At 40.5% G+C, this 16757-nt stretch overlaps 1 protein-coding gene across 1 annotated transcript in view; it reads left to right on the top strand.

Annotated features, from left to right (window-relative positions):
• Positions 1–16757, top strand: part of LOC135084468 (E3 ubiquitin-protein ligase CBL-B-B) — a 109146-nt gene that overhangs the window by 77272 nt on the left and 15117 nt on the right. The window contains exons 2-4 of the mRNA XM_063979247.1: positions 13900–14046; positions 14461–14604; positions 15086–15211. Of these exons, the coding sequence (XP_063835317.1) occupies positions 13900–14046; positions 14461–14604; positions 15086–15211 (417 nt within the window). The remainder of the gene's footprint in view (positions 1–13899; positions 14047–14460; positions 14605–15085; positions 15212–16757) is intronic.

The raw sequence follows: 16757 nt of genomic DNA, 5'->3' as shown, positions 1-16757 counted from the left end.
CTTCTGCATTGTAACTTAGTCCGACATAAATTCTGGCACTCTTATATGCCAGTGAACACATTCTCCTTGCATTAAAAAATAATTTAATAAACAATAAGCGTTTTGTCCAATAAACGTTTTGTCTTGTCTTTACAAATGACCAGTAGCAGAATTTATGAGATTCTATTTAAGCATCCTCAGCCAGTCAACCCCTGGGCTATGCAGAAAGCTGTGGGTGCGGAATTATCAGATATCAAAATTAAATAACGATTGATTAGTAGTCCATGTAAAAATCGATTGATAGTTCTGCAATAAATAAACAAATATTAAGCTCCGAGCGGAGTCTGTTAGACAACATTGTCTGTGTGTGTGTGTGCTACCAGTTTTCACACATGTCGATTAAAGTACCATTTGGATTTAGGGCAGTGTCTGTGAGCTTTACATAGGTGATGGACTGATTACTGCCACTAGTGATTTGTCTCGTAAAAGCACTTCAACCTAGATTCAACAAAGGACAACCAAAAAAAAATGTAATGTAGTAGGAAAACGTTAATGAAAAGTTGTATGTAACCTTAACTAAACATTTTTATGATACCTACATGGAAAGTAACTACATACTACACTGCGTCTAACAATACACCAATAGTTTGGTGTATTATAAATTGCAAACTTACAAAAAGTATAAAATGTAACATGTCATAGCAAAATTCTCCTTGTGTAAATTCCCTATTCACTTTCCAAATAATTTTGTTGGATATAACCTGCATGCAACGTATAACGTCAGCACTTTTATTTACTTTCTGTGCAGGTTTCCATTTCGAAAACGGATCGCCCAGGTGGCCAAATTGTAATGCCACCTGGAGGGAAAGTACTCTTAATACTGTAGATAGAAAATTTTACTCAAAGAAAACATTCCTTTATTTTTGAAAAGAAAGAAAACTGCATTCAAAGATTTCCAAAAAAATGCTTGCCCGGGAATCGAACCAACTAAAATCTGTTAAAAATTACACCCTGTATTTTTATTGCATCGATCGATAGGGTTAAGAATAAGGATGAAATCTCTCTAACAACAAACCTAATACATAAATGAAATGAAAGGAAAACCATTCTATCTACAGTATTAAGAGTACTTTCCTTCCAGGTGGCATTACAAAATTCCACCCTGTATACCTACGCCGACACCGTATATTACCTTCAATGTCGGCCAAACGAGAAATGTCGGCGCTTACATTATTGGGTTTGGGATCATTGGATTATGAACAGAGGATACGTAAATTGTAGCAAGTGCTTCTAGGCCTGGAGATAGCGGGACTTTAGGTTCACCTTTGTTGAAGGTGGTTTCGTCCCTGATGTCAGAGCTGTTAAAGGTAATAATATTATTTTAAATGTTTATCAATTGATTGAATATCTGCCAAACCTTTTGTCAAAAACACTCAATCCAAAAAGTTTGACAAGACTTATTCATTCATTCAAGCATAGATAGGTTGAGGTAGATGACTATATTTATTTCTATGTACACGAACTAACTGCTCAAAAGAGACCCGGATAGTTAGAATACAGTTAAAGGGTTGCCCATTATGAACCTACAATAATCACTTGTAATAATACCGAAAGGCAATATACAAACAACTGACTCTCATACTTTCGGATGTAGTCAGATACTATCCCCAGGGAGTGCAGGGGCTTATACAGTTAATGGGGCAACTAAGTGGCTGTTTGGGAGGACTTATGGGTTGGTCATTGGGTTAAAGATGAAGACTTAGCTGCTACACCTGTTTAGTTTAGATGTTGTCTGGGACGTACCGGTACATAAACAATTGTGTACCCCATTTCAGCAACACGTTCGCTTCTGAACGTAGGTCTCCCCCGATGATTTACAGATTGTCCTGTAGGTATCGACCTGCATCCAGCGCCTTCCTGATACCTTTATGACGTCGTCTGTGTACCTTGTGGAAAGAATCCCTGTAGAAGAATGTTTGTATTTGAAAAGTCATGAAGATTATAATAAGCAACTTGTACTTATACAACGAACGTTTTAAATTGTATCTTAGTCAGCTCTTGGGCTATCATTTGCGTTAAAGCAAAATAAGGAGGCTGTATTCATGAATGTAATATCGTTAATGTTGAGAACTTAGAGCCAAAATGGTTTATCAAATGATTTTCAAAAGCTGACACTATCAACATGGCGACAAAAATACTATTCTGTCTGTAACCAATTACGATATAATATCTCCACATTCATTATCAAACTAAACTTAATTTAATTTAGAAATGCTCCTGTGCAATTCAATGAAAATAGAATATGTATTTTCTTTACTAATCTGAGATGAGATCCAGACTTACGTTAATCCTTCAAGTACCTTTAGTAGGTTTAGTTTCCAAAAACCTTTATTTACGTCTGATTCATTTAGTTCTGATATTAAAGCTTAATGGCTTTCACATTTGCATACAGTTTGTGCTAGAATTAATTACGAACACACCGCTTGTAGCAGAAACCACACTGACGTTACATTGAAATTCAGCGGTCACCTAATGAACTGCTAGCTGTACGCTACGGCTAACAAACTCAAACACGATTCCAATCCGGCGCCGTACAAAATGACTGGATTTGCATACTGCGTCCCGGCGAGGATTTTGCTGGTGCTTTAAATTCACTTTATTGGACACACTTTTGTCTTTACCCCTTTTCATCTGTTTATGGCGAAACTATTTCTCGTTTGTTGATGAATGTATCCTCTTTTTCCACTGTGTCCAGCAAATTCGTTGAGATATGTCATTTTTTACTGAAGAGCCAGTGGCAGTGGATGATGGGTCCTAGAAGTAGAAGGAACTATCAAATAAAACCGATGTGACTGTGCTTTCCATAAATGATTTTGATGTTGTACAGAAAATGTAGGTAAGTATAGTATGAGCAACTATTATGAAAGAGAGTCGTAATATTCTTTTACAAATAGGTTACTATAATCTGCATACAAAATGTTGACGAATCCTTTCCCTCCAAGCTACGATTATCGCTGATCTGATTTCGATCGAATATTGAATGGAAATATTGAGATGTATTGGGATTTTTACCGTGGATACGGCAGAAATTCCGCAGTATTTTCGTTTCTGAATTTTTCTCGAGGAATTTTCCCTTGAGCCGCTAATGATCGATCAGTTGTATTCAAAATCGCTCAATAAGAATTAATACGATGAATAACTGTATTCATCTAAATCCACGTCTTCAGTTTTACTGCGATTATGTCGTTTGTATCAAAGACTATATTCCTCAAGCATTTCTCTAAATAAACATAGAATTTGCTTTTACTGTTTCCCCATTTCCTCCTCTCAAAGTAAAAAAGCAGCTGCATTTTTAATGGCCAATTGCGCGCCAAGTAAGGAAAAGTAGCAACGCTTACAGCCACTTTGAGCAGTCCTCATTCATATTTGATTCCTCAAAAACCTTCCACCGAATTGTTACTTCAATTTCTTGCTTAATAGCAAAGTCCAGTCTCAAGAATTCTCACAAAACAGTAGCTGAGTTTTCAATGGACCATTCACAACGGACCAAGTACGGAAAAAGTATCTATGACTCAAGTTTCAAATAGCATTTTGAATTCCCAATCAATTTCACACACCATTGTTCTGGTTGCACAAGAGGCGACTAGTTGTCGGCTGTCGGCGTAGTACAGGAAGAACGGTTAGTACATGTGAATGTAGGTATTTGGTTACCTGGGGTGCGATGGTGAGGGACCTCCTCGTGGTGCACCCTGGGCAACGTCCGCGTGGTCTGTTCACGCGGGCGGCTAACTTCTCACCTGCGCGGCAGGTCTCGTCAACTCGGCGGGCCTGTGGGGCAACCCGTAACCCACAATTGAGTGGGCCGGGGGCCGTCGAGGCATTTGCCCGGGCCACGATGCAGGGGACATCTTTAAAAACCCCCACAGGTGGGGGCTGGCGGGGCGTTTGCCCGGGCCCATTCTTTGGAGGGCCGCTCTCGGTACTTCTCTGATCAGCAGAGCTGACCGAGCAGCGGCATAGAGCAGACCGTAACCCGCTACGGCGGGCCGGGGGTCCTGTTTTACCAGGGCCGCGAGGAGAAAGCCTCTATAAAAAACAACTGGAGGAGGGAATTGGGGGTTCCCTCGAAGCCAGAGAGGCTTGCTCGTGAGCGAGCCTCTAGCCTGAGGCGGAGCTGCGGACGAATGTCCAACCAGTACAATAACTCGCGGCTCCGTTTCTTTGGGCTCTGGTGGAAACCGTCGGGTTTTAGTGGGTAGGCCCCGCCTTTAGTGGGTAGGCGGGGAGAGTCCCACATAACCCACTGGCCGTCCCCATAGACCAGTGGGTATGCGCAAAGCATTTCCCGACGAAAAAAAAAAAAAAAAGGTATTTGGTTACCTATAGATAAAATAAAGAATAGAACAGCTAGTAGAACTGACGCCGTGGGGCAGAAAATATCTCGCGTGGCGACCACGTCCCGGAAGACGTAGTGTGGACAGATTTCCCACTAGGTGGCCGACGATCTGGTAAAAGTCGCGAGAAGCGCCTGAATGCAGGCAACACATGACCAGTCGATATGGAAATTGAAAATACTAGCTTACGGGACTATTTGTGTGTGAATCCGACTCGGATTTACCCGTTCTTTACAGGTTTTTACCTTCATCATTCCATAAAGTAATTAAATCGCAGAAGTTAAATTCGAATCGCTTCCCGGGATTGGATCCATTCGCAGATTTCATAGAATAACAGCTTCTATTTCTTCCAATTATCATTAATTGAATTTTGAACACTCCAAAATCACTTAATTACTTCTACCAGGAAAAAAAAACGCTTCTGTTTTTCTTAATTTCTGGGTAAAACAGGTGTTTTCGATTAAATTGAAATTTCGCTCAGATTATTTTGTCTTGTTTGATCATACAAAATGAAGATGTAGTGTGAGGGATTTTCTTTAGATTTGTTTTTTCACTTGCTTAGAAAGTTTAGGTTTTATTATGTTTTGTTTGTACTCGTATTTGTAAATTAAACACTAGTATACAATCTAACCTATTTATTTATGATTAATGAAAAGTAACAATCCCTTTTCATTGATATTTTCAAATCTTTTATAAAAATATAACCTTTCCATGCAATTATTATTGTATTTTAAAAGTTTGGTATGGCTCTTTTATCTTTGCCCGGGCTATCGATCTAATATGGCACCGAGCAATTGTATGAATTCTTAATAAACACATTTCCTTATACGCTCCGTGGCACGGATTCGGCCTGGCTTAGTAATGCAAGACCAACCAAATGTATGGTATCAATACAAGAACAACAAGTATGTACCTATGGTATCTACAAGCACAGCGATTTTAAGATTTTGTCTATGACCTTCTCACTCACTCATCAACAATTTGGAATGAGTGAGAGAGATGACTATATCTAAATTGTTTCCTACAAGGTCTCAGGTAATTAATGACTAAGCTAAACTTCTAATTGACAAATAAATCTTGATTACACCAAATTGCGAAGGAGATTTAGATCCAAAGCTGAAGGCTGATCGAAATTGTTTCACAGGTGTGTTTGGCAGGACTTACTTTAAAATCAATCGCAGTATTGCTCCCTTGAAAAACATTGGGCACCTACGAATTTTCTATGTTCTTATACTGATTCATTCATCTTGTCAAGTTCTTAGAACTATGCCGACTTATTTTAGATGAGTTGTTACAACAGATGTCTTCATCAAAAATATGAACACTATTGCCTATTTTGGAATAAAAATAATTCCCGAGAACGAGACATTTGTCATACTCTTCATTATGTTTTGCCTTCTTTTAGAATCATCATCATTACGTTAGCGTATTGATGTTCTTCTTAACGAGCATAAACGCTTTCAAAATGTATCACTTTATTTCACATTTTATCAAATCACATTCTGCATCTTTCAAAATATTTTCCCTAAGCCCGTTTACAGTATCAATTTCACTTCGTAAGATATTTTCTCAAACAATAACGGCCGCTGCGCCCCTATAAAATACTTTATTATACCAACGCCATTGGGATTTATTGGTTCCTTATGCCGCAGTTTGATAGTGCTTTGGAAGTACACTTGCGAGCAAAAGTATGGAATCACTTACATGAAGTTGTTTCCACGCGATCTTGTGTACTAACCAATTTGTTAGTAACAAAAAAAGTAGCACCATTTTAAAGATTAAACTTTTAACTTTAAACTGATACCAAATTCATTTAAATCACATCAGAATTTAAAAAGATATCCCGCCTAATGTGAAGAAGTAAGGAAAAAGACATGTATCAACTGTTTGATACGTCGCGAGTTGCAGCCTATTTACCCCCCATAAAAGCAAGTGTTTTCAGATTTTTGCTTTCACACGTTGATCTATACACATCTCCGCTTCTTTTGACATTTTACCTGGGATTCTACACCTTCAGAAGCAGCACAAATCGTTGCACTATTGCAAGAAGGGCTCAGCCAGCGGGCTGTCGCACATCAGCTCCACATAAGCCAGTCCTGGGTTTCGAAAGTTTTAAGACGCTTTCGGGAGACTGGTGGCTTTATCCCGAGACCAAGTTCTAAACATTGCCGGTGCACATCACAGAGGGAAAACCGTTTTTTCATTTCAACTTCTCTACGAAATCGTCATTTGACTGGTATCGACGTCCAGCAAGAGCTCAGAAATGTTCGTAGGATAGCTGTTAGCAAGTGGACAGTTCGTCTAAGATATAAACAATAGAATTTGACTCCAAAAAGGCCTGCCACAGGCTTGAAACTGACGGCAGGTCACCGATAAGCACGCTTTCAATTTGCTCCTACACATCTCGATGGGTAGTCGAGCAAGCCACCCCCATAAGCCAATGTTTTAACGAACCAGCACTGCACAAATCGCTCCCCAGGCCGTCTATAGACCCGACCTCTTCGACTGCTGCACTGCAAAAACAGTCTGCATTCATCGGAGAACAAAACTCGCCTCCATTACTCGCCTTCCGAGTGCGAGCTAATTGAAAGCGTGCTTGTCGGTGACCTGCCGTCAGTTTCCAGCCTGTGGTAGGCCTTTTTGGAGTCAAATTTTATTGCTCATATCTTAGACGAACTGTGCACTCGCTAACAGCTATCGTACGAACATTTCTGAGCTCTTGCTGGACGTCGATACCAGTCAAATGACGATTTCATAGAGAGGTTGACATGAAAAAACGGTCATTGCTCTGCGATGTGCACCGGCGCTGTTCAGAACTTGGTCTCGGGATAAAGCCACCAGTCTCCCAAAAGCGTCTTAAAACTTTCGAAACCCAGGACTGGCTTATGTGGAGCTGACGTGCGACAGCCCGCTGGCTGAGCCCTTCTTGCAACAGTGCAACGATTTGTGTTGCTTCTGTAGGTGTAGAATCCCAGGTAAAGTGTCAAAAGAAGCCGAGATGTGTATGGATCAACGTGTGAACACAAAAATCCGAAAACACGTGCTTTTATAGGGGGTAAATAGGCCGCAACTCGCGACGTATCACACAGTTGGTACATGTCTTTTTTCTTACTTCTTCACATCAGCCGGGATATCTTTTTAAATACCAGTGTGATTTAAATGAATTTGGTATCAATTTAAAGTTAAAAATTTAATCTTTAAAATGGTGCTACTTTTTTTGTTACTAACAAATTCGTTAGTACACAAGATCGCGTGGAAACAACTTCATGTAAGTGATTCCATACTTTTGCTCGCGAGTGTATATTGAAAAGGCAAATTTGATTTTAGCTTCAAACATAGGATTGCTAGGTCCAAAAATACAAAAGCAATAAGTGTCATAGCTCACGAGTGAGTACTATCATCATCGGTTGCCTAACATCCTGATGCGTGCGCTTGATATTGTTATGTAGCTCGACTTGCCTGACGCGGCAGCCACATAAAAATCCGGATAAGACAATATTTGGCCGGACAAGACCGTAAAAAGCCAAACATGACACCAGGCAACCCTATTGGAGCAGTGATCGCCATCGCCGACGCGATCTGCACGATTAATCAAAATTAAAATTTGTGTCATTCTACTCGCACAAATGCGAAATTATGCGAACGTCAGGTCTCGTCTCAAGTGCCGACCACGGGCCAGAAGACTTATCGTGGGTTGGGTAGGCCTCCACTAGGTGGACCGACGATCTGGTGAAGGTTGCTGGAAGAACCTGGATGCGAGCAGCGCATTACTGGTCGTTATGGAAATCCTTGGGGGAGGAGTTGACTAGCATTGGATGCCATTTGGCTGAAACGAACGAACAGGCCTCGCCTGGCCAGCATGGGGAATGTACGCGAAATCCTCCCTTTTGCTTCTGGTAAATTAGAAATGATCGTCCCCCTGCAATGAAGACTAAATGACCTGATGATAATGATGAATTTCACAAATTCCATATTTTCAGGACCAAAGAAAATTTATCGACTCGAAAATAATACTTCCCTACTAAAGATTGTGCATATCTTTACAATGAGTCAAATTATAAACCAGAAACAATTATGTACAAATACGAATTAATTTAATTCCGTTAGCCGAACCACATAACACAGCGTTTACGTTACGTAATGTAACTAATGACGTAGCTATTCACCGCGTTACAATGTTTTAATTAATTAATGTTCAATAAACCACGAACTCTCATGAACCGCTGTTATACACAAGAACGTGTAGCTTAGAACATGTTGAGGGTAATCTTCAGTTGAGGACAGCTTGTTATATTCATCCTCAAAATATTAATGAGTCTGTTAGCTCTGGGCTACTTTATTCAGATACTCCTAGCTAGAGCATACCAAACAAAACTGACTAAGAAGCGATTTGTTCCAGACAGTCCAGTTATAGGTATTCCTGAAGATTTTTGCTTGATTTTTTATTAATTTACCACATTTTATTAATGTGTTAAAATTATGCTCGTGCGTGAATACATTTTTTAATTCAATTTAAATAATACAGAGCAAATGGACTCGGAAAATATATTGGTAGGTACTGAATCACATCTGCCACATATGGGATTTGAAGTTTTGAACCCATGAACCGCTATGCGCTGAATTGGTAATCTGGGTCACAAACATAGTCAGTCATCGAATTTAACTTTTGATTACTAATATTTCAGTGCTGATATTGTTTTGTCGTAGAACTGCCATACAAAGCTCGTAGAGCTGAATGCCGTTGGGACAGAAAAGTTCTAGAGTGGCGATCACGGGCTGGAAGACGTAGCGTGGGCAGGCCTCCCACTAAGTGGACTGACGATCTGGTGAAGGTAGCGGAAAATACCTGGACACGGACAGCGTATGACCGGTCGTTGTGGAAATCCTTGGGGGAGGCCTTTGTCCAGCAGTGGACGTTATTTGGCTGACGAACGAATTGTTTTACCTTCAAATATACACCTACGTTGAACATGTCGAGTTGCTAAGTTGACATGTTTTAATATAAACCGATCCTCCCTTTATTTTTAGACCGTATAAGCCAAGTATAAAAGGACTGGTCGGGACCGGTAACGGCCGGCGGGAATGGGAACTCATCCCGGTGAAGGGAACGAAAAAGTCGTAGAAATTGTATTCCAAACAATTTTGTGGCAACCCTTTTGGAACAGCCATTGGTGATCTTTCAAATCGAGCTTTCAATACGAGTCATGATCACCAACACGTTTACGAACCTCGTGTTTGTATACAGATGACATTACAGGGGACTATTCCCACCTCTCGTTCCCACAACCAGTGAAGGTCAAGTTTGTCCCGGGGGAAAGTTAACTGTCATTGGATCCGCAACGAAATTAATCAGAAGAACATAAGAGGAGTTCGAATTTGTTGATACATCTAACTCTTTGTTGCAAAGTCGCACCTATTACAGCTTGGTAGGATTTTAAAACAACTTGAAAAAATCGAACTGCCTAAGGCGGGAATTGAACCCACGACCTTTCGCTTGCCGGGCGACTACTTTTCCACTTGGGAAGATGTCGAAAATGACAGCTTAAAGTGCCGCTTGTTGGTGCTGGTAGACTTGCACTCAGCACAAAATCAAATAACTTCACTTTTCTAGATGCTTCTGGCATTTTTATTGACCAGTTGTTCTTTCAAGGATGAGACGATGATGACAAAACAGTTATGCTTCTATGCTTCTCAATACTTACCCGACGGTATTTAAAAACACATTAGCAATACAGGTAGCGACGGGTGGGATGTGACACGGTTGTGTGATTAGTACGCGTTACATACAGTATTATGTAATTATGTATCACGTTAGAACTTTGAGGAGTTGGAGGGTAATGCCTCTCCTTGGAGGATGATACGTATAATGGCCCGGACTGTCAAAACAATAATCCCCTGGATTTAAGACCACATGATATTACACAAATTACAGTTATATTAGGGGTGGACCAAGTATTATCTATGTTGATCCTTCTAAATTCTAAAAGATAAGCTTTTTTGATTGATGCTGATCAAATCTGACTTAGGTATCGAAGTTTGTGCCTAGTAGGTAATACCAGGCCTGTTCATCTCCGCGAGTTTGAAAACAAAACACGCACGATGGCCCACCTACAGGACACTATTCGACAAGGCCTCACATACGAGCGAACATTGACTGACGCACGCGTATTCTTGTGTATGATGGAAGAAAATAAAGAAAATGGTGTACTAAATACTGTGCAGTATTTAACTGCCTAAATAATAATAAAAACACAGAATGTACTTTTTTAAGTTGCCTCAAGACACTGGGAGGTAAATAAGTAGTTAATATTATTCATGATAATTCATGCTAAATCATGTATTTCCTCCGCCATTTTCCGCAGTTTGGCACCTCACGTCACATCATTTTACCGAAGTCAGTCCTATAGCTTCGGCGCAGTGCCGATCACTGACGTTTGTCAACAAAATGGTGCTTGACTCTTGAGACAGGCTAAATTACACCATATTGTTAATGAAATTGAGCATACATTTGTTTAAATACCTTCGCGAAGTAAAACTTCTGTACGTAGTACTTATTATTATTCTGTGGTAATACTAGTAATAATACTAGTTAGGACAAGAAACTTAAAGCAAGAGTAAATTAGAAGTTGTTGAAGTGTATTCCAAAGTTATTAAAGGATAAACTAAAGAAAAACAAAAATGTTCAAGATGTATGAAAAAATTGCAACAAGAAAAACACCAATTACTTAGAAAATAGAAAACAGAGGCATCATTACTGTAAGGTTGTTGTACCTTTACAAGCATTGACGAAAGAAACAAGCAGAAAAGTAATAGTAGGTACATCGCGTATTACTGATTATATCTTTCGATCTTTCGTTATTTGGAATTTTGTTATTAGTAACGTGTTCAAAATTATACAGGGTGTCGTGTCGCTTTAAGTATGGATTAAACAAAAAGTACTTATTTTACGGCTCAAATGCAACAAAGTTGTTGAGAGAAGGAAGTTCAATTCTCACAAAAAACCTTTCCATACAAATTGTCATAAGTAACAGCAATTTTTTTTAGAATTTAGACGTTGTTTCTGTAGGAAAGTTGTTGCATTTGAATAATACAATCAATATTTTTTTTTTTTTGATTCATACTTAAAGCGACACCCTGTATAACAGACACAGACAAGCCCTAATTCGTTGGTTTAACTTCGGCACTGTTTGAACACAGTCCACATTGAATCAGCAATATTAAAAGCAGTCGAGTCAGCCCGCCATGTTGGTTTTGTCAGCCATTTTGATGTTATTGGTATTAACGTCAGCATTGTTAGTGTTAGACTCTTTCTATCCCAAGTTACTAGGTTTTGTTGCCAGATGATCTCAACAAATTAGGTTTACTTGAAATTATATCATTCTCTAATAATTTTAACTGCAAAAGAACTGATAGCTGATCATGAGAAGTTCTAGAATTAATATTTATCTGAAGACCGAGTCCTAGTAAGGAAAGTGTACTAAATTTTACTCATGCTAGAAGAAAATAGCCAAGAATCGAGGTTATCTGGGTCAGCAGAACATACAAGATAGAAGTTCTGGCATTTCCATGGTGGAAAAACATAGACAAGGATCGGGCTCATCAGTAGAGAGGAAGAAGAAGAAGAAAAAGAGGCTTATGACGGCAGTAGAATGATAATGATGATAATCAACAACTAAACCTAATATCCTCAACAAACATACAGTCTGTAACTGGAAATGAAAGTCCTCAATGTACAGTCATCAGAATCTTCAGACTATTCGTTTTAGTTGTAAACTCGAACGTATTACAACGGCATAATACCATGACATGTCTGCACAGACGAGAGCACATCAAGCTAACACTGTTTTGATCTATCTTATGTAATTCCAATAGGGTTGAGTTTGCAGCAAAAATGTGTACTCTGATATGCTGTCGCCTATACAAACTGAAAGTGGAAATGAAAATTTAATTCCGACAATGGGATCAGCCGTCCCATCCTCCACATTAACCCAGTTTCGCGGAAACGGGATACACGGCGATTTCAGTTGATACCGTAATTACATGATAAAAATTTAATAACCTACTTTCTTTGGTTTCCTTTCAAAGTGCAAATCTTAATGCGGGTTGCAGACTAACGCCCGTATTCACAAACGATGCTTGCTTAAGTGAGGCAGCAAATCGAACGCACATCGTTGAATTGAGCTCTGTGATTGGTTCCTGTGTCACCCTGTGCGTCCACGCGCACTGAGAGACCTCATAGTAATGTTTGTAAATAAGTACGGGCGTAAAACACTGCCAAGATAACTACGTATTTTAACGTAGTTATCTTGGTTTTGAATAGTCATAGGGCTATGGTAATATTCACAAAATGTGGCGTACCTACTTACTTTTAGTTGTGTGCTCCAGCCAATTTTTATTGTTTGGTCCAAAGGCTAACTGGTAGAATAAACTTGATTGTGATGTAAATCAGTGGCTTATAATTTGAAAGACCGTATGCAGTACCTACAGATGACGGCACGTAACTTTAACACTGGTGTCTTATTTCATTAGAATTAGGTGCGATTTTCCAACAAAAAATTGAGTTGACCGGACTTGCCGAATTCTGCACCCCAGCTCATTAAATCAGCGTGGCCGGCTCGGGCAATTTGTTTGTCTGTCTGCTGTCACGGGCAGCCGGCCCCTCTGATATTGGGATATTAATTCCGGTAATTGCAAAATACACGCGCCTAGGGCTTAAGCCAGTTAGAAACGCCAGGAGAGTTGGTCTTTTAGATCTTTGCTGGATAAAGCTGAAGATTTTTTTTATAATTGTTGGAAAATACACGCGCCTTATAGTCTAGGCCAGTTAGAAACGCCAGGAAGAAGAGGGAAGAGCACTCGACTCTTAAGGTGCATTTCTCGGAAGGGACACTTCTGGACTTGCCGAATCCTGCACCCTAGCTCATGACAGCACACGCTCTCTTCTTGGTACCTTACTACTTGGTATAAACTTTCATTATTTTAACCATTCCCTGTACTTCTTTTAATGTACAACATTTAAGTTGTGCTGTTGTGGCTGATTCTGCCGAGTCTTGGCTCGGACATGTCTATTAGTATTTAATGACGTCATTTTGTGCCTCTGCCTTTGACGAATTAATTAAAAAATATTAGTAATTAAGTGTCAATCAGGACAACTTGCATATAAAACGCGACGGAATCGAACTGGTCGATTCCTCGAGTGGTCAATCTGATACCTAATTGGGCTACTTTCACCTCTAAAGTCTGTTATAGTGTTTAAAAAAGAGCATCAATTTATCTTTCTCCATTAATTGTTCTGAATAATTTCGTTGCGGGGCCAATTAAAGATTTTTTTTATCCCCAACGGGAAAGCTCTTGGCCTGTATCTCACCTGATGGTAAGTGATAATCAGGCCGAAGGTGGAAGCGAGCTTGACCTTCACTGGTGGTTGGGTTTTTATTGGCGTAGATCCTGGCTTCACAGGAGTTGCAGCTGTGGGAATAGTCCCGTATATTTCTTCATTTATTAACATTATCCTCATTGTCCACAGTACCCTGGTGCCATGGAAGATCTTTCGCGAGGAGTTGAACAACGTGCACCCCATATCGTCGGGTCTGGAGACGATGGCCCTCAAGACCACCATAGACCTCACCTGCAACGACTTCATATCGAACTTTGAGTTTGATGTGTTCACGAGGTAAGTGCTGTATGTTACTGTTAGAGAAATATACCTGTCTCAAGGTTAGTAGAAGTGGTATGGTAGAGATATCTAGGTACCTGGTACATATTACCTTTCCTGAACTCGCACCAGGGGCCTGATTTTGAAACTATTGTCACGACTGTTTTTAATATGAGAGTCTGTAAACTAAGAATATACCGTCACATAATCATAATGATAGCCAAAACAGTGATTTGTATTGCCGTAACAATTTTTCAATTGCAGAGCTACACTTTTTATCCACAGCAGTCAAATAAACAAAGCTATTCTAAAAATTGCATGATGTAAATAACAGGAAAGTGTTCCATGGAAGTTTCAGAAAATTCCAAATATTCCATTAAAATTGCAGACAATTGTAAATATTCCATGAAAGGAATTTCATTAAAATTCCAGGCTATTCCAACCCTGGAGCACGCTGCTGAGGAACTGGCAGCTGCTCGCGGTCACGCACCCCGGCTACGTGGCGTTCCTGACGTACGACGAGGTCAAGGCGCGGCTGCAGAAGTACATCAATAAGGCTGGAAGCTATGTGTTTAGGTGAGTCTTCATTTCAGCTAAAGGACATCCACTGCTGGAGAAAAGCCTCCCATAAGAATTTCCATAACGACCGGTCCTGCACTGTCCTCATCCAGGTGCTTCCCGCAACCTACTACAATCACGATCAGTCTATCGTTGGTCTTTATTAAATACAAATATACAGCCGCAAGCGTCTAACACAGTATTTTCTCATTTCGGAATTGAGTCGTGAACGGGTGAAACTGCTTAATGTCAATTTATAGTTGCAGCCCACTTCATCAAGAGCGGGTTTTCCATAATGTATTGAGACATTAAAAAAATAATGAAGTGGTTGCGGATTCATTGACTGTTAATTTCCTCCTGAACTTGACTTTCGCTGGTAGGGTTTTTACGGCAGTCCAGCGGTCACCATAGGTCCTAACAGCGGTGGGAACAAGAGCCAGATTTCTTGCTCTATAAGTGTATAATGTGTGCCAGTTTTATAGTTGTTTTTTGTTTATAGGTTATCATGTACAAGACTCGGCCAATGGGCGATAGGCTACGTCACAGTCGACGGGGAAATCCTGCAGACGATACCTCAGAACAAGAGCCTGGTGCAAGCACTCCTTGATGGCTACAGAGAGGGATTGTGAGTATACTTCCATCAGTCATCATCATCATCATCATCATTACAAGACTCGGCCAGTGGGCGATAGGCTACGTCACAGTCGACGGGGAAATCCTGCAGACGATACCTCAGAACAAGAGCCTGGTGCAAGCACTCCTTGATGGCTACAGAGAGGGATTGTGAGTATACTTCCAACATCATCATCATCATCATGTACAAGACTCCGCCAGTGGGCGATAGGCTACGTCACAGTCGACGGGGAAATCCTGCAGACGATACCTCAGAACAAGAGCCTGGTGCAAGCACTCCTTGATGGCTACAGAGAGGGATTGTGAGTATACTTCCATCAGTCATCATCATCATCATCATCATTACAAGACTCGGCCAGTGGGCGATAGGCTACGTCATAGTCGACGGTTAGATCCTGCAGACGATACCTCAGAACAAGAGCCTGGTGCAAGCACTCCTTGATGGCTACAGAGAGGGATTGTGAGTATACTTCCAACATCATCATCATCATCATGTACAAGACTCCGCCAGTGGGCGATAGGCTACGTCACAGTCGACGGGGAAATCCTGCAGACGATACCTCAGAACAAGAGCCTGGTGCAAGCACTCCTTGATGGCTACAGAGAGGGATTGTGAGTATACTTCCAACATCATCATCATCATCATGTACAAGACTCCGCCAGTGGGCGATAGGCTACGTCACAGTCGACGGGGAAATCCTGCAGACGATACCTCAGAACAAGAGCCTGGTGCAAGCACTCCTTGATGGCTACAGAGAGGGATTGTGAGTATACTTCCAACATCATCATCATCATCATGTACAAGACTCCGCCAGTGGGCGATAGGCTACGTCACAGTCGACGGGGAAATCCTGCAGACGATACCTCAGAACAAGAGCCTGGTGCAAGCACTCCTTGATGGCTACAGAGAGGGATTGTGAGTATACTTCCAACATCATCATCATCATCATGTACAAGACTCCGCCAGTGGGCGATAGGCTACGTCACAGTCGACGGGGAAATCCTGCAGACGATACCTCAGAACAAGAGCCTGGTGCAAGCACTCCTTGATGGCTACAGAGAGGGATTGTGAGTATAATTTCTTTATGTTCAATGTTCATGTCAGTCCTTTCGCTCTTGGCAGAGAAATCATGACCACATTGGCCAGACGGATTGAAATCATTCCTGTGTGTGCATATTGTGCCTTAGCTCTTTTGTCGCCTTTTACGACATTGACATACAGAGTGTGAGTTGTCCTGTGTTCTACATAAAAGTATACAGGGTGTTTTTAGTTGATCAAACAAATAGGGTGGATTCAACTACTCAAATACGACTACTTTTCCTACACAAAAAATAATTGCCATCCCCATACTAATCGCTGATGATAATTTGTATGGAATGGATTTTTAAATAATTGAACTTTGTCCCTTCGAAAAAATGGTTTCATTTGAGCAGAGCAATTATTTTTGTTTGATCAAGTATAAACAATTGCACACATTTTACATAATTATTTAACGTATTATCTTGTAGCTTCAAACCAAATGCTACACATTTCTCGC

Source organism: Ostrinia nubilalis, chromosome 26, assembly GCF_963855985.1.
Source record: "Ostrinia nubilalis chromosome 26, ilOstNubi1.1, whole genome shotgun sequence".
NCBI classification, from domain to species: Eukaryota; Metazoa; Arthropoda; class Insecta; order Lepidoptera; family Crambidae; genus Ostrinia; species Ostrinia nubilalis.
The sequence above is the reverse complement of the archived record's forward strand: the minus strand, read 5'-3'. Positions and strand labels throughout refer to the sequence as shown.